The following is a 24,797-nucleotide window of genomic DNA, read 5'->3' on the forward strand; positions in this document are numbered from 1 at the left end:
TTAATGATGACTTTAATTGGCGGGGCTGCAGTTAGCGGGAGCAGTCAAAGCATGCGGTCGGTGGCTTCAGGAGGACATGTTGTGGAGGGAAAAAAACACGCGGCGCGGCTCTTTGTTCAGCGGAGCTGCTGCAAAACCTTTTTTTTTTCCAAACGGGAAATGTGCGAGGGCTTTTACTGATGCCCCACTCCACCCACCACATCCACATCCACCCCCCCACCGCATAAGGTCTGCAACGCCTGTCTGACAACTCCCTTTCTCTTCATGCACAGCCCCCCCGTCACCTCCTCCCCGGCCCAGACACCCGCTCTGCCTCCTATACATAACATCCTGATGCGCAGCGGCGCGGGAGACAGCGCGGTGACCTGCCGCAAAGCACACAGAGGTGGGCGGACCCCCCTCATCCCATCCCTCCAACCTCATTCTGCTTTTTCTTTCTCTATAAAACCGCCACTAACTCCTCCACTCCTAAAATCCCCGCTCTCCCCTCTGTGTGCGCGGAAGCTGCTGCTGATTTCCACCCCACCACCATCATCATCTTCATCATCATCGCGGAGTTGACATCATCTTTTTCTCCAGCAGATGACCATGTGCGCGCTTGCCCTTGCAACGTTTAAGTGACTGTTTACATCCTGGATGGCTTCTTCTTCTTACATAAGTCACCAAAAATATAAATATGCAGCCCGCTGCGCTGCCGCAGCTCCGCAGCGCGGCTGCGTTTCTGCGCCTGCATGCGGCGCAGGAGGCGAGCTGAACGCTTCCTCCTTCCTGCACAGGAGAAGGGCTGGATGTGGGCCGCCACATGCTGGCGAACCTGAGACGGAATGGTACGGAGGGAGGGAGGGAGGCTCGTTTTTTGTCTCACTGAGGACGGAGTGAGGAGAGGAGAGGAGGAGGGGGGGGGTCGGTGTAAAACCAGACTGGGTGGAGCAACGCATCGGCCCGGCCCCATCCACCGAGCAGACGGCCGGAGCTCGGTACTGTACAGAGAGTCTGGCGGATGGAGAGAGATGGGGGGCGGTCTGTGGGAGGGTCTAGCGCAAAGAGGGAAGGAGGAGGGGTGAGGAGGAGGAGGAGGCGGCACGGGTGCTGTTTCTCCAGTCTCTTTCCCCTGTCTTTGTCTCACACACTCTTTTGTTAGCCATGCCTAGCCTGCTGGTTCTAGCAGGGATCATGGAGAAAAATGGGGGCTACGGCGGGGATCTGGCCGGCTCCGGCTTCGGCGGCGAAGGTCTCCTCGTGGCGCCCGACGAGGAGGAGGACGACTCCCGTGCCCTCAGGGTCGCGCTCGGCCAGTTGTCGCTACTGGGGCTCGGGGAAGGCGAGGACGGCGGCGGCGGCGGAGCCCCGACAACAGGAGTGCAGGACCGGAGCAACAATAACAACAACAACCACCACCACAACCACGCTAACAGCGTCGGGGGCGGCGGGGACGCGGCCATCCTGCAGGGGAAGAGCAAGTTGTGCGCCCTGTACGACAGCTCCTCAGCAGAGACTAAAGGACGAGGCTGCAACATTACAGAATGCGTCCCGGTGCCGAGCTCCGAACATGTGGCCGAGATAGTGGGGAGGCAAGGTAAACCGCAGCCCGCTCGTTATTTCCTACAAACTTCCTGCTTTTCTTCCCCTCAAACAGGCTGCATGCCTCCCTGAGCCGCTCGCTTGTTGTTCTCCAACTGTTACCTGGTGTTATTTGACAAAGAAAAGGGAGTGGTGTGGGCTCCTTTTTTTATAGCTACTCCTCAGAGGCATCAGCCTCCCACTTTTTCTTTTTCCGCTTCAAATGTTTCAAGTTCTCATCTTTCCACAGAAACCATCCGCTCGCCTGTTTTGCGCTCATTTCTCGCTCTTTTTGAGCGTATTTGCGCAGAGGGAAGGGGGGTGGAGAGGGTGGGAAATACTGGGAGAAAGCTCCCTTCCCTCCTGGGCGAATGATTCCACATCCACGCCATCAATGTCAGCGCGCAGACACGCGCTGTGGAGCAGGAGAGCGCTGCTTCCTTTGTCGTCTGAGACGCGCCAGACTGTTCAAAAAAAAAAACGAAAAAAAAAAAAAACCTGCAGCTGGCGACGAGGGGGGCGTCTTTCCGTCTCAACCCAACAACATCACCAAATATTAGTCATCTGGCCTTAAAAAGTGCTGGATGCTTCAACCCCATCTTTTTTTATTATCCAGCTTGTTGTTTACGTTGCGCACTGGCCCAGTGACACAATTGGACAAAGGAAGCGTGGTCACCTTGTTGTTGTTTCTTTGCTCTTCAGATCAGGCAGTTGGAAAGTTTAGATCCCAAAACAAAGCAGATTAGGATTCTAATTTTCCTGTTTTCCTTTTCCTGCTGAACAAAGAGTGGGAGATGAGTGACAACATCTGTCAAACAAAGGTGTGTGTCTGGGGTGGGGTGTGATCTAACAGGAGGAGGGGGGGGGCATTGATTTGGGGGAACCCAGCCAGAAGTTGCAGCAGTATTTTTGCAGAAGTTTCTGCAGACAAGCCTGAAGAAGGGGCAGGGGAGTGTTTTCTGAATTGATTGGTGGGGGTACTGCCATGATGGGCCGAAGAAGTGGAAGCTGAATGGTCTGGCGGTGCCGTGGAGCCCCGTTTCGGTGCACACCCTCCAAGCCACATGGCTGTCTGTCAGGCTGGGGAGCCAGAGGGGGGCTGGGCTCTGAGCAGGCACAAAGACTGCAGGGTGGGTGAGGTTCCATCGCTGAAATCCAGCTTTACCTCGAACCAGACGTCCGTAACACCGTCAGGGTTCCAGAGGAGCTGCTTTTGCAGACTGCCCAACCCCCGCTGCATTATATTCTGTGGATTCGGTGCTGCTGAGTGCCCCTTGTTTCCCTCTGCGACTCCCACTCTTCACTCTGAAGTGTTAGTTTTGGATTTTAATGGGATAACTGTTAACGGACAGAGAGGACCAGCGATTGGGGTGTTTTTTTTGTCTGATTTGGGGGGAACTGAGGTGAGCCTGCTTTGGTTGGCTCTTTGGTCACACCCCCCTACTCTGTCTGGGTAAAGCTGGAGCTTCCTGTCATGAAGGGATGATTATTTTTTTCTCTCCTGTCAGCCGATGCTCTTGCACCCCCTCTCCTCTGATGAAGCGTGGCTTTGTTTTGAATCACCTCGTTCGCTACAGTTTAGCAGCATGAGCGTGAATCTGTCTCCTGTGACCTTAATTCTGCTCTTGATTAATTCATCCTTGCCTATTTTATTTATTGATAATCCTTTAATTAAGAGACTAATGTGTACTTGTTCAAATTTAGGATGTAGTTTGGGAAAGGGAATTGAATAGTTCCTTAAGCCCCAGTGTCATGAGCGGGTTTATTAGCCTAATGTCGTGCTGTGGCCTTAGAGGGCATTTTCAGAATTGGGGCACGAGCTGCTCTAACCCCTCTGAGTATCACCACCATCCCTTGCTCCGAACAGTCGCTTCCTGGGAAGTGAGTATTCCTGAGCAAAGTGGGTCTGTGTGGCGGCGTTAGAAAGTAGACGTTTCGCCGGTTAGCAATGATTTTCCCGAGTTAGCCAGTGAGTTGGACCAACCTCCTTGCAGCATGTAACAGTAAACAGGGGAGTCCACCTTAATGAGGAGCCGACTTACACAGGACTGCTGTCGTTTCTTGACCTCGCGTGTACCTGGCAGTCCATCCAGAAACAATGCATATCCTGCTCTGTCCTACTACAAGGTCAGGCAATCTAATGAAAGAACATTACCCTGTGCTCACTCAGGTCAGGATGCTGTTTTAAAAGCACTTTAATAGGGTAAAGTCATAAACAGTGATCAAAAACAGGCAGATGTGGAGATATAAATGGCCCGAAAACGATGTGGCTCTGGGTTGACGGCGTCGCAGGTTCAAGGAAAGGTCAGCGGAAGTGTAAAGTTTACCAAATCCGCCACGTTTGTGCAGATCGACACTTCTCCATGTTCTCCTTGGTGAGCTGTGATTCAGAGCAACAATACTGTGGAGTGGGAGACCTCATAAATCATGCTAATTAGTCTGAATATCATTTGCTGGTGAAACATTAATAAGTGGAAGCAGTCAACAGGAGCAACGCAACTAAATTAGATGGATTCCACCAGTTATCCTTTTATGTAATTATCAGGAAAGTCTTGTTGACTTGCTTAAAAATATCTGAAATGTGTCTTTTCAGGTTGCAAGATAAAAGCTCTGCGAGCCAAGACCAACACCTACATCAAGACCCCCGTTCGAGGAGAGGAGCCTGTGTTTTTAATCACTGGCCGGAAGGAAGATGTTGCACTGGCCCGTCGTGAAATCATCTCTGCTGCAGAGCACTTCTCCATGCTCCGCGCCTCCCGCAACAAGCTGGGGGTGTCCTTCAGCGGCTCCCCGCCCACGCCTCTGCCGGGTCAGACCACCATTCAGGTGAGAGTGCCATACCGCGTTGTGGGGCTGGTAGTGGGGCCTAAGGGCTCCACCATTAAGCGCATCCAGCAGCAAACCTGCACGTACATCGTGACCCCCAGCCGAGACCGCGACCCTGTCTTCGAGATCACGGGTTCCCCGAGCAATGCTGAGCGCGCCCGCGAGGAGATCGAGGCGCACATCGCCTTCCGAACAGGAGGCCTGCATGACCACAACAACGAGAACGACTGTCTGGGGCCGAATGGTGGAAGTAGCCCGGCGGGCAGCACCGGCGGTCTGGAGAGCCGGCTACAGCAGGTGTGGGGGCTGCAGGGGGGCCAGCGCAAGCCTCTCACCAGCAGCTACCGCCAGAACTTCTCAGATGCCATGGTTGGAGGCGGGAGCGGAGGAGGAGGCGGAGGAGAGGGAGGGGGGATCTACAACAAGAGCAACTTCTCCAGCTCCGGAGAGAAACCTTGCTCGTATTTTGGATCTGAGGGCACCCAGGGCTGGGGGGACCCCGACTACCCCAAACAGGTGTCCTTTTACACCCAGCAGCGCTCCAAAAGCTTCGGCGGCCTCCCGCTGCCCCTGACCAGACTCTCTCCTGGGTTACCGGAGCCCTGCGGAGGCGGGACCCCCAACAACTCAGTCACCAGCATCGTATCCGGCTCGCCTCATGCCCAGGCTCGCCGCGCCCACAGCGAGCCCGCCTCGGCCGGGGACGGCTTCCCGGGCCGCCTGCCGGTGCCGGACTCTCCGCCGGCCACCGTGCGGGACTGCATGACCTGCTTTGAGAGCAAAGTGACGGCTGCCTTGGTGCCCTGTGGCCACAACCTGTTCTGCATGGAGTGTGCCATCCGAATCTGTGAGCTGAACCACCCGGAGTGCCCGGTGTGCCACACCCAGGTCACTCAGGCCATCCGGATATTCTCCTAAAGAACCACGTCCGTTTTATCCTTAGTTTCCTCAGTGTTTCTTCAATAATTATTTACTGTTCTTATGATTACTATTATTATTATTATCATTATTATTATATACATTTTTGTTTTTCAGAAAATTTAAAAACAATCAAGCAGATATTTTAGAAGGCCTGCTTGCTTTACTAAAAAGTATAAGAAATATTTTTAAGTTTTTCTTTTTATATATATATGCATATATATTTTATAAAAGTTTTGTTTATAAGAGAAGTATAGTACCTTGCATTTTCAGTTTTTTGACTGCTGCTGTGTTTCATTCATGAATCACAGTGTAGGCAGAGGTAGACAGTAATGTGAACATTTTATTCTTCAATTATTTTTTTTGTTTTTTACCTTAAAGTGGGTTTTATTGAAGGAAACAGATGATTGTTGAGGAACCCAATCTGCACTTGACTGACCTACAAAGTCAATGTTGTTACTAGAAGGAATAAAAAAAAGAACTTATTGCACCTTACAATCATCTTGGTCTAAAACAGGATTGTTAAAATCGTACCTTGAGAAATTCAAAGCAGCAGATGTGAACTTAAACGTTTTCAGTTAAACTGTGATTGTGGGTTCGGATAATTGGTCCAAAGCATTTTGGCTAAAGGATAAACGTGTATGGGTTCGTTCCAGTCGGGATCTATACAGAAAGAGACGAAGCAAATCTTTATTTCATTAGAAAACAGATTTAAAAGGGATAGGATTTTAATTATTTATAGAAACTGCTTGAATTTTATGGATATTATTCAGAGAGAGGATGAGGGCTGCTGTAAAGGTGGGGATTCTCCGTCCGGCAGCCGTTGGTGGCGTTTGGTCACTGCAGTTTGTTGAAAAGACTTGGTAATGCTTTGCTGCTCGTGGCTCTTGAAAAGCATGTGGCTCCTCGGTTGGCTTAAAGCGCTGATTTAATTTGCGAGGCCAAAAAGCCTTGGAATCCATCCAGTTGGCCCCTTTTTGATATTCCCCAAGGACTTGTCTCAAAGCCACCTTAACCACGCTTTTATTGTGTCGTGCGGTCGTTTGGCCGCGTCCGGCTAACAATGGAGGACGAGGCGGGAGCCCCCCTCTCGTGTCCTCGGAGAACCTTAAGATTGGACGGAAGCTGAATGAATCGTCTCCTGAATCAGCAGCAGCAGATTAAAGGAGCAGATACTGTAAAACACAGAGTCCAGGGCTGCTAATCCTTTCTCCTGCGAGGGGCCTTCCGTCCCCCCCTGTAATTAGCAGAGCTGTGCAGGAGCAGGTGTTTCGCGGCGCGCTGCGGCTCTGACCCTGAGTTTGGAGGTCTCGCCTAGCCCCTTTCTTTCTCTCTTTTCTTTGGGAGTGGCTTTCATGCCTCCCCTCCACCGGAGCTGCTGGGCTTACAGTTGGACCGTTTGCTTCTGAGCCGTATTGTCTGCGCCTTCGGTGGCGGCCGGCGTGGGCCACGGAGCGCTCGGACACGGCCTGCATTCGCTCATTGATAATTAGGCAAATGGGTCGGTCCAGGTGCGGACCGTGTGGGGGACTCTGGACCCCCAAACCACTGAAGGGAGCTAGGCGAATAGGAAACCCCTCCTTTTTCCCCCTGCTCCTTTTCTTACCCAAACGGGGACAAGGAGAAGGGGTGCACTCTTTTGTCCCAAAACACACACGGACACAGAAAGACACTAGCCGCATTTGGCAGCCGTGAAATAAAATGGAGGTTTAGGAGAGACATTAATAATCCAGTTACCTGGAATATTTATTCCAGTTGATGAAAAGCAAACCGTTTAGTGATCATATCGCAGAGGGCCCGTGTTAATCCCCCTCTCTGGGTGCCATCTGTGGGACAGTTTCTACTGTAAGGGGCATCCCACGACTGGCCCTTGGCCTCGAACGGCCCCGGCCCCCAACTCGCGTTACTTTCACAATGAAATCAGACTATTGTAATTGACAGGAAGGCAGAGGAAACGCCCCATTTAACCAGCACTCATGCTGAATCAAATTACACACCCGCTGCGTCTGCCTTAGCCCCAGCCTGGGGATTTCAGAGGGCTAGAGCAATGGATCGGGGGTTGGGGGGATTAAAGCTGTTGAATGATGGGAGGGAGTGAGGGAGGAGTATACTTCAAGACAAAAAAAAAAAAAAGAAAAAAAAAAGGAGGAAAAAAAAAAAAAACTCTGCAGACCGAGCAGCTCTATTGATCATCAGGTCTTTGAGCGAGTGTTGAGCTGCTGTCACATGTGGGCCGGCACCGGCGACCCAGCAGGCCTGAATAATTTGGGGGTCTCGTTTTAACAAAACAAATCCAGTCTTCAGGGCCAGAAAGCCCCCTTCTCTAAAGGAAAAACAAAATGAAGGAGAAGAAGGAGGAGAAGCGACCGCTGGCATGATTGCGGCGAGAGCACCGGACTGGCATCGAAAGTTCCCAGAAATCTGTGAGGAGGACTGAGTTTTAAAATTGCACAGAGGTCTGGCCGAAGCTTTCAGCGTCACAACGAGGCGGGGGCGACCCCCGCTCTTTGAACTTAGTATTTTTTTGTTTGTTTTATTTCTGCCTTAATGTTTTTTATGGAATATTGCCATTGCTTTGGCTGACAAGGTAGCAACTTTGGCCTTTTGATACAGTACCACTCCCCAATAACCAACTTTGTAAAGAAGTTATTTTTGGAAAAGAAGAATGTGAATCAAACCGCTCGGGTGGGGATTAGGGGGGATTCTGGACATTAGGCTCTTTAAAAACACATGACTTAAAGAGAGAAAAAAAAAAAAAAGAACAAAGCACCTTATTATAAAACACGCGCATCTGATTAATACCAAACCGACCGCTGATGGTGAAATCTATCTCACAATCCGAAAGACACGCACATAAGGATTCCCTATCATTTTTTTTCTTGTGTGGTTTGGTGATTCTTGTGCTCAGTAGTGACAATTTGGGAGATGTCATCATTTTTCCCCCTCTTTTCAGTTTTGCACTGGTTTAACAAAGATGTCTTATTGGAGGTTCTCCCGGTTTAGACGCTGTAAGTTGAGGAGTGTTCTTCGTGTGAAGGCACCGTGTTGTAAATATGGTGTGTGTATCAGCTAGGAAGAGCCAGACGCAGGCCCGCCTAAAAGTGAGTTTTTCATTATTTTTTAACAATCTCAAAGTGTCATCGTTGATGTTTTAGAATAAATTAAAAAAAAAAACGAACTAGGATATAAAATGTTTATATATGCGCCCTGTCACCCTTTTGACTATATTAGTATATTAGATAGATCCATACATGTAAGAAATATTATTTACTAAGTATGTCATCCAAATATAGATAAGCAGACACTACTATAAACAGTAAGAATGAATTTTATGAAGCCACTGATGTATCCAGTTTTAATTAAATAGGCAAATATTTAAGGACGTTTAGCCCCTATAGGAAGAAATCAGTTTTTATTTATCAGGAAAGCAATAATAGGAGGATACTGGGAGTCAGCTCTTTGAATAATGTTCTGTTTAGAAACTGACCTTCGTTATTAGCATAATCCCGCCGCATTTCTGTCTTTTAGTAACCTGAAAGTGTAGAACAGCTTCAGGGTTAGTTTGGGATTTTAATCATGTTTGTATCAATCATATTCAGGACTTTTATTTTGTTAAAGAGTCCGGCAAGGTTTACAGCTTCTGATGGACTGATGGCATGAGGATGATGCCGTCGTTTTATCCTTATTTTGCACCGTGATGATTTATTTTTTTCTTTGCTTTGAAAGAAAAAGGTCAGATTTAACCAAAGAACAGAAGAGAGCTAACTTATTACATCGTTTTAACCAATCTAGCATAATAATCTGCCTTTTTGTTTACAGTTTACTGAACTAAGAAGTGATCCTACGGATTGAAATACTCCCAAAAGTCAATTTAAACACCAGTAACGGAACCATTCTGGCCCAGAAATCAGGTTCGAAAACATAATTTTCCCAACCTGCTGAAGCCACCAAAAGAAGATTTTTGATTAAACTGAAACCAGATTGAGATCAAATCCAAACTTCAGACTCATTAAGACGAGTTTTTAAAATATTCTGTATTTTAAGTTCACCTGCATGATACTCAAAACTATTACAATAGGTAAGATTTATCCAGAAGAAACTCATAAAAGGATCCAGCAACCTGATATCTAAAGTGTATAAAAGCTTTAAGATCTTAAAGAGAACATCAGTTTAAAATCATATATTTACTGTGTAGTTTTAACTGACAAACATAGTTTAACTCCTAAGAATATAAGTTTCATTTGTCCAGCTCACCTGGAGTAAGGACTTCCTGCGCAGCAGCAGAGGGTGGGACAACTCAGTGATACATTATGTTTGTGTTAGTATTATTTACTATATCGTATTAAGGTTGCTATTATAGTAAAAAGTAGATGTTTTTCTTCTCTTAATATCAAAAAGGTCTTTATGCATTTCTGTAGAAACCCTTTTAAAGGAGTGATAGGAAATCCTTATTTTTCAATGGATGCACTTAAGCAATTCTACCAACCTGTCAGTCACACATTGAACAAGCAATGCATTTGAATGTAAAAAGAAATAAAAAAAAAAAAAAAGAAATGGGGGAAAAATAAACTAATGCACCCTTTTTTATTTTTCACAATTTACAAGTGAGCTTTAAGTTAGTTTTTTTGGAAGGAATTTGCAACAGGTTTTCGACGTAGTCTATATTTGAGTTCTTCCACATGCATTTATAGAAAGTAACTTAAAAATGAATAAAAAAAAAACATATTACAGTTTTTCAGATCTATTTTGCTAACATGGGTTATTATTTCATAGAAAGCAGAGGAAAAAAAAGTCAGTATCTGGATGTTATTTATGGAAAATGAAGCAACGTATTTATGAGTAACCTCAAGACATTTTGTTTTTTAATTAAAATGACAAGAAGTTAATATATTTCTAAACACAGGAAAGTCAGTTTCTACTAATAACTAAAAAGGAGAAGTTTTATTTATGAAAGTTATGGACACTTTGCCCACGTGCTTCACAGTGGATGAAGTAGGTGGGAGCGAAGTTTCCCCATAGCTGAAATTTTAACTTCGGACATGCACTACTGCAACATCAGTGCATTAACAACGGAAGAACTACAGAAAATAATAGAATATTTTTAGAATTTGGAGATATTTTAGTCACAGAGCATCGATTTTGTGCCTCAACTCTATTTTTTCTTGCATCAGCATTCTTTGTGCAGTGCTGCTTGCTGTAACCCCGCCCTTCCCGACCCCATGTTACTGACTGAACGCATTATTACTCATTTCCTCTGTAATCTAAACTCGCTTTTTTCTTATCAAAATGTAAAAGAAGAAAAACTGCAATGCTTGGAGTGAATGAGGCAGCTGTGACCCTCTCGCCCAGCAGGGCCCCACACACACACACACACACACACACACACACACACACACACACACCTTGTAAACGCTTTCATTCACACATTTCCTACATCCACAACTCAGTCTGATCGATCCATGGCAACGGAGCGTGATCGGCTTAAAAAAAAAAAAGCCTTTTTGATCGACTTTTCCTGATGCGTTAATTAGGTGAAGTGCAAGTCGAGGAGGAGCCAGCGCACTGTGTAGATCTGTGTAACTAAATGCAAACACACACACTCACACATAAACACACCAGATTCATTACCGTACTAGTTTGCATGTATATTGTATGGTCACTTAGCCAGGAGAAACGGTGCGGTGGCGGCGGCGGCGGTACGCTCGCACCGTTTCTTCGCTGTAGATTTTCATAGTTGGAGTCTCTTTAGAAAAGCCGAAGGGAGTTTGGAGCCAGACGGAGACCATTTCAGTCCCCCGCACCAATGTCTGACCTCTCACTTAGAAAATGTGTTACGCTGCAAAAAATTCACTTCCATTTGTACGAGAAGAAACTTCTTCTGCCCGAAACGGTTAAAATGCATCCCAAACTCGGAGAGCGCGGTTTTCCCGCTGCGTGTGAACGGTTGGGGACCGACATGGCGCTCGCTGGTGAAACTCCGCCCTTTTCCAAAGAGGCCGATGCAGTCTGACAGTTTGTCTTCGGTAGCGTTTCCAATTTTTCCAGCACAGTAGGTGTTTCATACCGGTCTAATAGTGGTTGTAGTGCATTAGTTGTTTGGGGCCGGCAGCAGCCGGCGTTCGGTTCTGGTTTCTCTGTGAACAGCGAGGGAGGCGTCGCCGCTGCGGCCCTCTGAGGCGGATCGTTGATGGATGGGAAAAAAAAAAAAAAAAAAGATAAAAAAAAGTTTCTGAACTCTGTTACAGTGTGCCATGCCCTCACAAGGCAGGAAATATTGCAGGTTTATTTCTTATAGCACATGTTTTTTTGTGAATTACATTTTTGGAGACATTTTTATTATGATTATTATAATTATTATTGTATCTGCGACATGTTAGTTCTGGTTCTTTGTTATTTTTTCAAGATTCAAAATGTATTGTAAATGTTTCTAATAAAACAAAAAGGAAATGATTTACAGTTTAAGCAGATTGTGTTTTTTTCCCTGAGTCCTGATGGATGGATTGATCTGTAGATGATGACGATTAATATTTAATAATCAGTAATCAGAGGGAAAATATCAGCCTGCAGCACTTTGCAAACATCTTAAATTACACTGGACATTAGAGGGTATGACAGTCAATAATGAGCTGGTTGTTTTTAAAACTGGAGACACATAAAAGATGAGCTATAACAAATCTGATTTATTTATTTATATATGTGCAGTCCAAATATACATACAACAGAATAAAGGCTTAAAAATGTCGACCTACACCCAGTTTAAGACTCGTGTTGATGTGGAAATAAACACCCTGTGTGTCTAACCTTTGGATTAAATCAAGCCCCTCCCTCCCTCCTCTATTCCACCATCAGACGCTAACAAACGCGGCCCTGGCTCCCGAACACAACCCCCACCGATCGGACAGGAAATAAAGACGAGTGAAAGTGAGGGCAGACCTCAGGGGGATCCCAGAAGGCAGAGTCCTCTTCCAGTTACATACAGCAGAGAGCAGAGTAGGTGAGCAGGCAGTGGAGGATTTCATTTACAGTAAAACAAGCCATCATGTACATCAGAGACCACAGGAGCAGGGCAGGGCTGAGTGGCCTCACTACCTCATCCCCTGAAACCCAACCCATCCATTCATTCATCCGTCCCAGCTAGCGGGCGGCTCGTCCGCGTTTTCAAACCACATCTTTCCCCCCCGTCGCCGCGAGGCTTTAGGGGGGAAAAGGTGAAGCGGTCAGGATGGGAGCTGACATGCTCTGCAGTTAACCCATCCAGCAGCGGCGGCGGCGGGCGGGCGCAGCCATCCCATCCCATTTAGAGTCGACGCTGCGCAGAGGCTGGCGGGAGCATGACTCATCTTCGAAGCACAAAGTGTGTGAAGAGTAGGAGAGGCGCCCAAACAAAGATCAAAAGCACTCAGAGCGAAGCTGCTTGTCACCGACAGGGAAGGATGGAGCCAAACTCTCCTGATTCCTTCATGGAAAGACTTGTTTTAAATGACAGAAAACAATCAAAAGAAGAGAAAATCCCTTTTTCTGTGAAGCAGTTAGTGTGGGAAACCCTTTGGCCAAATAAGACAAGTGTTAATAAATATAAAGGAGGACATAATTTTCTAAATATTCCAGAAAACGAAGGGAAACAGCAGTGAGAGAAGGCTGCGTTTCAGTCTTCCGGGAGTGGATTTTTACAGCCCAGCATCCCAGGAGTGAGAAACGGAAAGGAAGCCTGTGAAACCCGGCTTTTTAGGAGAGAAACTGCAGAAGAAGAAGGAGAAAAAAAGGGCCTGATAGCATGTTCAGTTTCACATCAGAACCTGAATCCATGGTGATGATGCAGCTTCTTATAAAATCCCAACCCTCCCACATCACATCCTGTCCATCCTTCATTTGCTGCTCCCTCCCCTCGTATCTACAAAACCCAGTGGAAGCGTCCCTCTACCCGTCAGCGCCTCCGTCTGTCCGCCTGGCCGGCCGGCGCTGCGCTGCGCTGAGGCGAAGGCGGAGGTCAGCGGCGAGGTCTCAGTTGTTCTGGCAGCAGGCGCCCTTACTGGACGAGCTCTGGGTGGGCTCCACCGTGATGGGAACCACGTTGGAGGCCGGGGAGAAGTCCGAGCTGCCCTGGCCCGTCATCTGCCTCTGGGACACGATGTGGTAGATGGCTGCGGAGGACAGAGGGCGGTGAGAGACGGGACAGGCATCGGGGACACTTTGGGATCAGGACGACGACACTGAGCAACAACGGTCGCTTCCAGACTCCTGGCAGCAGAGACGGATTCTTCCGTCCTGATCCGGCAACGCTCCGTCATGCGGAAGAATCCGCATTTAAACACCAAGCAGGGCATTAAATAGATACACGCAGAGCGATGCAAAAACACAGAGACTTCTTTTACTTTTTCGCCTTAATTTTGCTTTTTGAAAAAATAAAAAATAAATCACTTAATTTTAGGAGGTTGATGGCGCAGCGCCCCCATGTAGGATATTCACTGAACTTTGACCCAGAACCGCGCAGCATTCTGGGAGATGTAGGAAAGTATTTGGCTGTTGAACCTGATAAGTCAGGTTGGTGGCATCAACTAACTCTTTGGTTGCCTAGCAACGTACTCATTCTTTGGTTACCTAGCAACAACCTGCTGAGTAACTTGCGCAGCATCAGTTTGCCTCATAACTGCGTAAAAATAAAAATTAAAAACACTGTGGAGTGAAAACTGGATAAAACAGGGAAGGTTCGGATAATTAAAGCTAATTAACGATTTCCAATAGACAATTATTGATGTCGATTGATATGAAATGCTTATATCGTGATAAGTTTATCCGCCATTTGTCCAGACCTAATTTGATGTTTTAATTGAAGAAGCACATAATCTTCAACTCAATTTGCTTTGTTTTGAAAATCAAAATCTCTAAACTGTTGCAGCCATTTGTACTCGACCCCCTTTACTCTGATACCCCAAGTTAAAATCAAAATTGTAACGTTTGTTATATTTCTTGCTGCTGTGGTTCCCTTTCCCTATGCAGCGTCTCAAACGAACCAAATCTGTTCCCCTCCTCGCCTGTGGGGGCGCTGTGCCAAAAACCACTGAAGGAAACAACACAAAAACCTCCTTCTTCACCAAATGTAAACAAAAGTCAGATTTTAACGGATTTATCTTGCGTTATTTGCTTTGGTTCCATTTACCCAGAATGCCCTCTGTTGTAGTCCACTTCCTGTTTCATTTAATCATGACAAGAACAAAACCCAAAGAAATCCATTTTAAAGATCGTCAGCAGTAATGTGGTAGTAGACCAAAATAACACCAGGTGGAGGCAGCATCATGCTGTGGGGAGGATTTTCTTTAAAAGTGACATGAAAGCTGATCAGGTAAGATTCCAACAGGATGACCCCAAAATGAGCTGTGCTGGATGGTTTAGATCAAAGTATTTTCCTGTGTTTAGGTGGTCCAGTCAAAGTCCGCACCAAAGTTTAACTGTAATTCTCTGAAAGCAATTGGAAATGGATATTTTAACTCTTTCTCCATCCAGACTAACTGAGCATGTATCGTTCTCCTCCCACTCAAAGTTGGTTAATTAATCTGGTGTGTTGCGTTTGTTGTAAAACAGAAGCAACAAACACGCGTCTTCACCTGAAATCCAGGTTCCCAAGCTTAGAAGAACTAAAACACTCCGACCGACGGGCCGCCGTCGGTCTCAACCACTGGGACGTCTAATCGTCAAACTGAATGGAAAAGGCCAGAGCAGAAGGGTGCACACCAAGACAGTTTGCTTAATTGCTGAAGAGACGCTGCCCTTTAATCTCGTTAAGAAGCCAGCATCATTTACACAGCAGTTAGTAGTTTACACTCTTTTTCCCCTACAAAAGTCCTAGCTGGCAGTTTTGCCTGTTTTCCTCGTCTGAGGCAAATGATTAATATATTTTGAAGGGCAAGTTTGTTTACAGAGTCTTCATAATCCATTTTACTTGTTTTTTTGGTTTATTTACTTTAAAATGTCTTCCAGTTTCAGTGTTAAATGTTCTTTGGAAATGAGTTTATTTATCCTTGAGAGGATTCATGTGTACTTTCATTATTATGCCATTTTTATGCTACTAGTTAATAGTCACATCTTCTCGTCCTGGTAATTCTGAATCAATTCAAAATGCTCAAAAGTGGATTTTAGTCCGCTTACTTTTTTTGTAAAATTATATTTGATTTTTTTTTTCTTTAGGAAAAAAGTCAAATGGTTAAACTTAGCCAAATACTGATAATTTAAGTTACAGAATGTTACGCAACAAACCTGTTTTTGTTTAAATATAAATTGATGAAATTTGATGAAGTACGGAACATTATAGAATAGTTTTAAATATTGGCGCTCGGATGATGTGGTTTATTTCACATAACTGCAACAAGAAAACATTTTTCACATCAAGAGTCACATGATTAACAACTGGATGCTGCCACTGGTGCAAACCACGAAGAAGAAGAAGAAAACAGGAAGTAGTTGGAGGATTTCAACGCGGCATGTTTTCTAATGATTTATAGTTTGGACAAATTTATTCACAAGTGATTATTATTATGTTTCTTAACACCACGATTGCAAAATTGTCATTTTTCAACATTAGTATATACACAAAGTTTTCCACACATTGTAAGAGAAACGAAGCTACTATTGGTCAACAATCGTCTCAAAACGATAATATCATTTATCACAATAATTTCTGGGACAAAATTTGCTATTGTGACAGGTCGGCCTGTTGCCAAGCAATAAATCAATTAATTTCATGATAAATTAAAACAAACTAAATAATTTCCATTTGCTCTTTTTATCGTTTTTCTCCTTATCAAAAACTGGGTGATAACGTCTTCAGGCTTTGATCTCAAACAGCCTTTTTTCTGAAAGACATTTTTGTTTAGAGTCTAAATTTATTTTATTTGTCGTTTCTGTCGTTTTATTTATTTTTAATATTTGAAATGTTTTCCAGCTCCAGTGTTAAATGTTCAGTCGATTTTAAATGTTATTGATCTTTGAGAATGTGTTCTTGCATTATTATTCCATTACCATTATTTTACTTGAAAATGGTCTCAAAATGACATTATTTTTTATCACAACAATTTCTGTGAAAATGTCTGATCCAGAAAGCCGTGTTATTGTGACAGGCCTACGTTTATCCAGGTTTAGTGGGTCTGAATCCTTCTGCAGGGCTGTGCGGATCAAACCAACATATTTACGTCGTTTAGTTGAACTGAGATTCGTTTGTTGACTCAACAGGAATCTGAAATCATCACCGACTCACTGCTGCATTCAGACACTTCTCCAAAGTTGTCCTGAAATAAAAGTCCGGTGTGAAGCGAGGAAACTGTGAGAAGCATGACTCATCACAGCATGACAGTACGGACAATAAGCCACCAGGACGACCCTCTCCACATCGCTACATGAGCCATGGCGGCTCTGCGCCTTACTGGCTTGCTAATGCACTGCTTTCCCTGCCTTAACGAGCTAATTAGCAGCGCTAACTCGATGTTGGTTTGAAGTTTTTTTTTTGAGAGTTAGAAATAAGCGTCATGTCTGTGGTGTGGCCTGAAGCGGAGTCACTGCTGGATCCAACATGGAGCTGAAGCAGCGTACAAACAGCAGGTGCCACATGAAGACTGATTCAGGCTGGATTCCCCCTTCAGGCCACTCAGAGGTTGTTATGAAGTCACCAGTGCGGCCTTGAACCTCCTGAGGAGTCCGCTTACATCAGAGAACATGGACGGATCTTTATTTAGCCTCTGATTGGTGCAGAAATTACTCATTTTTTTAAATTAAAAGGAAGATTCAGGAGGTTTTGCAACAGGATGCGCATAAAGAATGGAGGCCAACACCTGATTCGGTGGAATTTTCTGCCATCTAGTGGCTGAAGAGAGAAACTACATAAATGCAACTCCTTAAGAGATGCTTTGTCAACACATGGAAAAGTTCTGGCGATTCCTTTAATGTTAAATGTTTTTTTTTACTGTTAAAATTAGGTTTAATTGTAGAGCAGGAAGTGGAACTCACCTGTGAGAATTGTCTGAAAAGCCAGCTCAACGTTGGAGGAGTCCAACGCAGACGTCTCCAGGAAAGACAAGCCGTTCTTCTCTGGAGAACACAAACACGACGACACACATATTAATATTCACTTTAAATTTCCTCACAGATTCTGATCTACGGTCCCCACAGGAAACCATCTTGTTCTCCTAAAAACACAACAAAGAGTTGTTGAAAGCAAGTGTGCCATGCAAAAATGTAGCTTAACTTTATCAACAAGACATTTTTCCCACTGAATAAATTCTAATAAAAAGGCTGGATTTGTTTATACGTTTGAAATTCAGGCAAAATTACTTTGATAATTAAATAAATGTTAAGGCATTTCGAACATCTCTACCGCAACCAAGTGATACGATCTGTAACCGTTTTTGTTCGTGTCATTTTTATTTTATAAGCACAGATATTATTAGTTAATGTCATAATCCGTTTTAAATCCTTTTCTTTAGCTGAAATAATACCTGAACTTTGACCCTGAAATCCCAGAGAGAGAAGCAGGACGTTCAAAGCATTTCCTCCGTCATTACATCCCCTACTCCGACATCTTCCTAACCAAACGGCCAGACAGAGATTTAAAGAGGAGCAGCAAAAGCAAGTGAGGCGGATTAGCAGTGCTAGCCAACCACTGACGAGTCATCCAGGACGTGTTGCTGCCCGGATACTGAGCCGTTACTATGCAGTCATGAGACCGTCACACAGCAGCAGTCTTCAGTCAGAGGCCTCGTCAGATTTGTTGCGAGGTTGACTGCTACTGGAGATCCTTCCAGCCCACAGCATCACCATCCAACAAAGATCTAACGTGCTTCAACAAGAGCAAAATGCCAGTAGATGGAGGAGAATTGAAAACTGAAACATGAACGTGAGAAAATCTGTATGAGTTCAACATCTTGGAAACTAACTGGTTGGATCGTTAGCGTGGTTAATGATCGGATGGTAAAAAGTGCTAATCAAGGTGATGCATTTTATTTTACACAATCTGAATAAAATCAGACAGAATGAAGCAGGAGGTTTGTTTCTGCCAACTGGCAGCGCTGCTTTGCATCAATGCTTCCAGGTTGGGATCATTATGTAAACAAGACATAAATTAGGTCAGTGGAATAAAGAAAAAACAAGCATTTCTACAAACAGCCATGTCTGACTCAGAGGCGGCTTCTCTTATCCTCAAGGATTCTCTTTATGCTGCTCTGAATCAACAGGATTTGTGCCTTTAACTTTCTGGCATTCAGCTCTGCCGAGTCTTTTATCAGCAAAGAATCCAGACAAGCTAAAAAAGAGCAGATTTATACGAGTTACACCGATAATCTGGTAAAACGTGTTTTACTTTGATGCTTTTGATTCCTCAAAATAACTAAATATGACACAGACTGTTGCTTTCAGGGAAGACGAGGCCCAAACAGAACCAGGTCAAAGTGCTGAACATCTATTATTTTCAGTATCGGTGACGGAGCTGACAGAATAAAGCCTAATCGGGTTTTATTGAGCTTCTTATCAGGCTAAGCTAATGAGGAGCCAATAAAAGGTTGATGAGGCGGCGAACCTGCGAAGCCCTTGGCCTCGTCGGTGGGCACCGCCCTCAGGTGGCGCAGGTCGCTCTTGTTGCCCACCAACATGATGACTATGTTGCTGTCTGCGTGGTCCTGCAGCTCCTTCAGCCAGCGCTCTGCGTTTTCGTACGTCAGGTGCTTGGCGATGTCGTAGACCAGGAGCGCTCCCACGGCGCCGCGGTAGTACCTGAGGTCAGAGGGTCACAAGCACTGTCACTTCCTGTCACACTGCCTTGATTTCACGTTTACTTGAGATAATTCATGACATTTATTCTCTATTATATTCTGAGTTTTTTCAAGAAAATATTTGACTTTTCAAACTAAAATTTCCTTGTTTTTTCTAGAAAATCTCAGAGATTTCTTTGGTGGACACCGACTCCTTTTTCTCTCGATTTCTGAGGGTTTTTTGGCAAAGTTGAAGCTTCTCCATCTCAGATATGTGAATGTTACTCCTAGAGAATTAGAGACTAATTTAAACATTTCTTTTTTTTTTTTTTTTTGACAGAAATGCACTCTATTTTTTCCTACCTACAACTGCCCTGACATGCTGGTGTACTTTATGGGAACATCTTTCTTTTGGTGTTTCACACAAACACAATGCAGCGCCATTCGTCTTCTTACTTCCTGCTGCATGCAGTTCTGTCTGTTTGCATGTCAGAGACAGAATGAAGCCAGCAGAGAGCAGAGCGCACTGGATGGGGGAACTCACGCAGAAGTGATGGCTCTGTAGCGCTCCTGTCCCGCCGTGTCCCAGATCTGGGCCTTGATGGTCTTCCCCTCCACCTGGATGCTGCGCGTGGCGAACTCCACCCCGATGGTGCTCTTGCTCTCCAGGTTGAACTCGTTGCGGGTGAAGCGGGACAGCAGGTTACTCTTTCCTACGCCTGAATCGCCGATCAGCACCACTGCAGGTAAAACGGGAGCGTTAACAGGCCGTGTTCATTATTTATGATCCGCTGCAGGTAAAAAAGCAAAACCACAAAACTAACAACCAGATTCAGAGGTAGAGAAACTCAGGAGGAAACTACTTTACATAACCAGGATGAAACTGATCATGTGACCGTGTCCAGTAACCCTGGAAACAATAAAACAAGGCTGTGAACTTTTTCACCTCCAATTGCTGCTGTTTGTTTCTACATTTAAGTGCTAATAAGGTGATTATTATGCTACAACATAGGTAGAGCATAAATGGGATCAGCGATAGGGAAAAAATAAATGATACCTTTATGTTTTCTGAGAAAATGTATTAATTTATCAGAGTTTAAAAATATAAAACAGAACCTTTAAAGAAAAAGTAGATTTAATCTTTTTAGAGTTGAATCCTTGGACTGAACGAAGCCCAGTTCTCTGAGACTCGCAGATAAAAAACTGCAGAAGAAACAAAGTTTCATAAAAATAACCATCAACCTTTTCTAGCCCTGCGTGATCTAATATTGTTCTTATGTGCAACATGATTCACATGTTCCTGACAGACGGCAGGACATGTGTGACCTGAAAGCATTTAATCATTTCATGAAGGAGTAATTCTGATAAATGATCAATTCTGATCATTCTGACCAGAATTAAAACAACATTTAGAGTTATACTCTACCAACATACAGAGATGCGCTGCAAAAATACACAGAATTATAAATCAAAATGACAAAATGCAAAAGGCTAAAACAATAACTAAATAATTTAGAAACAAATTGTAATTGAAATAATAAATTTGTGCTTGTTCTTGTTAATGTTTGCATCCCTTCACCATCACATTACACTTTATAACAGTAAAGATTTACACATCATCATCAAAATATATCTGGCTGAGAAAGTCTCATTTTTAATCCATGAAGTCCTGTTAAGTTTATGTAAATTCAATGTTTAAATCATGACTTTTTCTACAAAGTAATATCATTTATGAATGTTTTATTGTGGATTTTATTGGTTTGTAAGGCTTGAATTGAAACAGATGCCATCTCAGAGTCTAAGTTTTTACTCTGAATCTGGATAAATATAAAAACCACACAATAAAAAAATAATATCCAAATTTCTCTATCTGAGCCTTGTGACAGAAAGATGGTGCTTTTATGGTGCATGTTAGCAGCTTGTTAATATATTTATAGCATGAATATGATTAATAAACATTCTGGGTTGAATTAAAAATATTGATGATAGTAAAATATTTACTAATGGTGGAGGAGTGAACAGGAATATTATTTTATCGTACAGAAGAAGGAAGGAAACCAGAAGAGAATTAAAATGATAAAGCAGATACGGAGAATCTGCAGCAAATTGATAAATATTGTCCAATTAAATAATAAATCATGGGGCCAGTTTTGTTTCGTCTCCTCGTGTTGCTGTGCGGCGGCGTCATTAAAAACGCATCAACCCTGACACACATCACAGAGAAGAAATGGAAAAACTTATTATTTTTCACCCATTGGTTTTACTGATGAGAGAATGAGACACGACCTCCACTGTAGTCAGAGGTCATGACCCCTACCAGAGCCTCCGTTAAGGTTCTCCCTCTCCCACTGTGACTGAATCCACCCTGGATATTTGACAGTAAACTGAATCCATCCATCCATCCATCCATTTTCTTGCACCCTTTTTCCCTCAGTGGGGTCGGGAGGGTTGCTGGTGCCCATCTCCAGCCAACGTTTCGGGCGAGAGGCGGGGTCACCCTGGACAGGTCGCCAGTCCGTCGCAGGGCAACACAGAGACACAAAGGACACACAACCATGCACACACACACTCACACCTAGGGGCAATTTGGAGAGGCCAATTAACCTGACAGTCATGTTTTTGGACTGTGGGAGGAAACCGGAGTACCCGGAGAAAACCCACGCATGCACAGGGAGAACATGGAGACTCCATGCAGAAAGACCCCAGGCCGGGAATCGAACCCAGAACCTTCTTGCTGCAAGGCAACAGCTCTACCAACTGCGCCACTGTGCAGCCCGTGACTGAATCCACCCTGGATATTTGACAGTAAACTGAATCAGGCCGATGTTCCCCCCAGAAAACCTGCTAAGCCCGGAGATAGGGGGCGCTATGGCAATCATGTGTTTTTCAGTTAAAAAATGTTTAGAGTTGACTGGAAATTTGAAAATACCACTAAGTAATTATGTTTTATTGCAGGACAATTAACAATACCTAAACACCAACTATAAAGTCTTAAAAAAGACATAAAATATTTTTTTGAACTTCAGTTGTTGCATCTGAATTAACAAGTCCAAAGTTGCTGATCCTTTATCTGTGACTTGTCACTTTATTCGCTTCGCTTGTCAGTGTGTAAACCGGTAAAGACAGGAAGTGCTTACGCAGGTAATAAAAAAAACTATTATAAATAAACTATGCTCAGCCTGGTGGCCCGCCAGGCTTATAATACACCAAGGGAAATCCTGCAGGCAATATTAAAGACAGCTATTTCTACAGCAGCAGGTGAGTCAGTGTGTCTGAGGACCCACCGCCCTGCAGTTGGGAAACAGGAAGTTGGTTTGGGAACGTTGAACCAACCGTCCACCATGTTTCTGCTTCAGTCCGAGTCGAGCTGCTCGTTTGTTACTGAGCAACTTTAGTTTGGTTTATGTGGGAGTCATATGATGACAGTAAAACCATCATGTTCTGTTTCATCTCACACAAACGACTGTGGGCGGAAGAGAAAAATCATTACACAACTGTTCCTCGGTCCAATGCCACCAGACTGGTAGAGTCATAGCTCCGTTACACACCCAGACACACACCTATTGTTGAATTAGTTTTTTTTAAGCTCAAAGACATGACAGGCCTTTGTCTGTTAATGCAATTCTGCAGCCCGGCTGAATGAAAGCGAGTCTGTCTGCTTGCTGAGATTAATGGACCGTCTGAAATCCCCTGATAGCACAAAAATGGAAAGAAGGAAGGATACTCATTACATGTTCGATTTAAGAGCAGAAGTTTATATTCCCCAGCCTCTGAAAAGCAGTAAAAGAGGTTGAGCAGGACGGCTGAGGTCCGAGATACCTTAGTGACTCAGTAAGAGCTCACCCTGCTTGACTCACAAAAGGAGAACAAAGGGCAACAATGTGAGCGCTTTCTAGATTCAAGCAAAACTCTGAACCGCAGCCGTGTGCTTATCAGGATCCCAGCACCGCAGGGAGAGATCCAGATTTGTTTGGTCGCATGAAAACCTGACTGAATCGCTTCCCTCCTCCGAGGCGCAGCGTCTCTGTGGACGCTCAGCCTGCACGCAGGTATTTCCAGTTTGACGAGCTGCTCGAAATTTTGACAAAAGGCTGCAAGCGAATCACCTCCAAGTGGCTCTGAGGAGCTTTAACTGCTACTACCATGACTGCAACAATGGCGGCCCCTCCCCAGGTACTGCGCCCTCACATCAGGTGAGGCAACGACTCAGCAGATTAGGCTGAATTACCTGGTAGATTTCTGCTTAAACATGACAAATTAAAACCACCAGAAACAAAAAAATATATATTTTTTTAGCTTTGGTACTCTTTAAAGTCATTATCATACCATGAAATGGTGTGATAAATACAATAAACATTTAAAATAATGTGTTGGAATTCAAAGCATTCCTTTAATCATAACCTATTCAAATCAAATCAAAGCTATTTTTTTGTATTAGTATAATTTTTAAAGGATTACGATGCGGAGGTAAAAAGGTTATTGTAAAAAAAAATCCCAGAAAGCTAAAATTTGTATATATTTTGCAGCCTGGATGTGAGTTTGTCTCGTCTATCAATAAATCCATTCATTCAGGAATTCAGCAAAAATCAAGCCAACAGGATGGTTTGGCATTTTTTAACTTTTTAAAGGCAAATGGTACAACTTTTAAACTTTTACTACAAAACAAACTCGACCCTCTCTGTCAGAAGTTAGGGGTCATCTGACTGTGACCCCTCACTGACCAACACCGCATCCCCAAGTGATTGCGTCATCGCCCTGGGAGATGATGAACTCTGAAGCAAATGATGCCTAAAGTGACACATTAGAGTCCTATTAGCTACCTCACATGACCCGTAAACCCACTGACTTTATTTAATGACGTAAACTGAAAAGAGTTTAGGCTTAAACAGGTGTCCCGGTCTCTACGGCTGGCTGTTATGTACTCCGATTTACGACACCGACATCCCCGCGGTGGCATCAAATGACACAGGTGAAACTGACATTTAGCCAGCTAGCTAAAAGCGAAGAAACCACCACTCACCTTTAAAAAGGTAATCATATTCGTCCTCTTTGTGCGTCATAGTTTCTCTGCTTGAAGTCGAACAAACTTCGGGCGTATTTTAGTTACTTCGAAAACGACCGACAAAACCGTCCGTGACTTTAGCCCTGCTCCGTTTTCACTCTCACTACAACGACGTAGAAAAATAACCGTAAGAGTACAAAAAAAAGTGAAGCAGCAGGTTTTAAATGTAATAAAATGACAATAACATCCAGAAGAGCAGAAACTTCAGGGCCGTCTTCCTCTCCTTCCTACACTTGCCATTACCGAGACTGCGACGTAACGTCAACACTAAACCCCGCCCCTCATGCTCTGTTAGTGGTCAATGGAGATTTGACAGTTGTTACTTGCCTCGACGTGATTGGTCAGCTATGCTGTCGATTGTGAGTCAGCTGCCAGTTGTTAACTTGTATGACGTCGCGCAGCAACAGGTAAAATATGGCAAGTGAAGTTATCATATAGTAATGAGACCTCCATAACATAAACGGAAATTAATATTTCGGCTGTTTAGCACTCCCCTGCTCCCGTATATAATAAAAGTAACATTTCAAATGTCATTCTTGTTGTAACGAATGTTATGGATAATTATTTTCTATCAAAAGTGAGTGGAGTGAAAAAAGCGATGTTGGATTACTTCAATATACTTTTACTCAAGCAGAGGTGAAGCTCAGTTAATGAAAAGCCTACTCAAGTAACAGAAGAAAAAACAAACAATTAAAGCCACT

The 24,797-nt window shown here is 44.2% G+C and overlaps 2 protein-coding genes across 2 annotated transcripts; one reads left to right on the forward strand and one right to left on the reverse strand.

The window, feature by feature from the left end:
* The first annotated feature begins 354 nt into the window (after nt 1-354).
* Nucleotides 355-11,516, forward strand: mex3a (mex-3 RNA binding family member A). Its single transcript, XM_008430711.2, has 2 exons — nt 355-1,576; nt 4,154-11,516. The coding sequence occupies exons 1-2, from the start codon at nt 1,144-1,146 to the stop codon at nt 5,302-5,304; spliced, it is 1,584 nt and encodes a 527-aa protein (XP_008428933.2). The 5' UTR covers nt 355-1,143; the 3' UTR covers nt 5,305-11,516.
* A 448-nt stretch (nt 11,517-11,964) lies between these two features.
* Nucleotides 11,965-24,373, reverse strand: rab11al (RAB11a, member RAS oncogene family, like). Its single transcript, XM_008430712.2, has 5 exons — nt 24,055-24,373; nt 19,579-19,774; nt 18,863-19,056; nt 17,299-17,379; nt 11,965-13,445 (listed from the first exon to the last, which is right to left on the reverse strand). The coding sequence occupies exons 1-5, from the start codon at nt 24,092-24,094 to the stop codon at nt 13,306-13,308; spliced, it is 651 nt and encodes a 216-aa protein (XP_008428934.1). The 5' UTR covers nt 24,095-24,373; the 3' UTR covers nt 11,965-13,305.
* Between the last annotated feature and the right edge of the window lie 424 nt (nt 24,374-24,797).

The sequence above is a fragment of the Poecilia reticulata genome, linkage group LG16 (assembly GCF_000633615.1).
Source record: "Poecilia reticulata strain Guanapo linkage group LG16, Guppy_female_1.0+MT, whole genome shotgun sequence".
NCBI lineage: Eukaryota > Metazoa > Chordata > Actinopteri > Cyprinodontiformes > Poeciliidae > Poecilia > Poecilia reticulata.

Bases quoted from the DNA above. Each gene is read 5' to 3' on its own strand.
- mex3a (XM_008430711.2), top strand. From the start codon at position 1,144: ATGCCTAGCCTGCTGGTTCTAGCAGGGATCATGGAGAAAAATGGGGGC. The intron at 1,577-4,153 runs GTAAACCGCAGC...GTGTCTTTTCAG, and splicing joins CGAGATAGTGGGGAGGCAAG to GTTGCAAGATAAAAGCTCTG.
- rab11al (XM_008430712.2), bottom strand. From the start codon at position 24,094: ATGACGCACAAAGAGGACGAATATGATTACCTTTTTAAAG. The intron at 19,057-19,578 runs GTGAGTTCCCCC...CTCTGACCTCAG, and splicing joins TACAGAGCCATCACTTCTGC to GTACTACCGCGGCGCCGTGG. The intron at 13,446-17,298 runs GTGAGTTCCACT...TGTCCTCCGCAG, and splicing joins TTTTCAGACAATTCTCACAG to CCATCTACCACATCGTGTCC.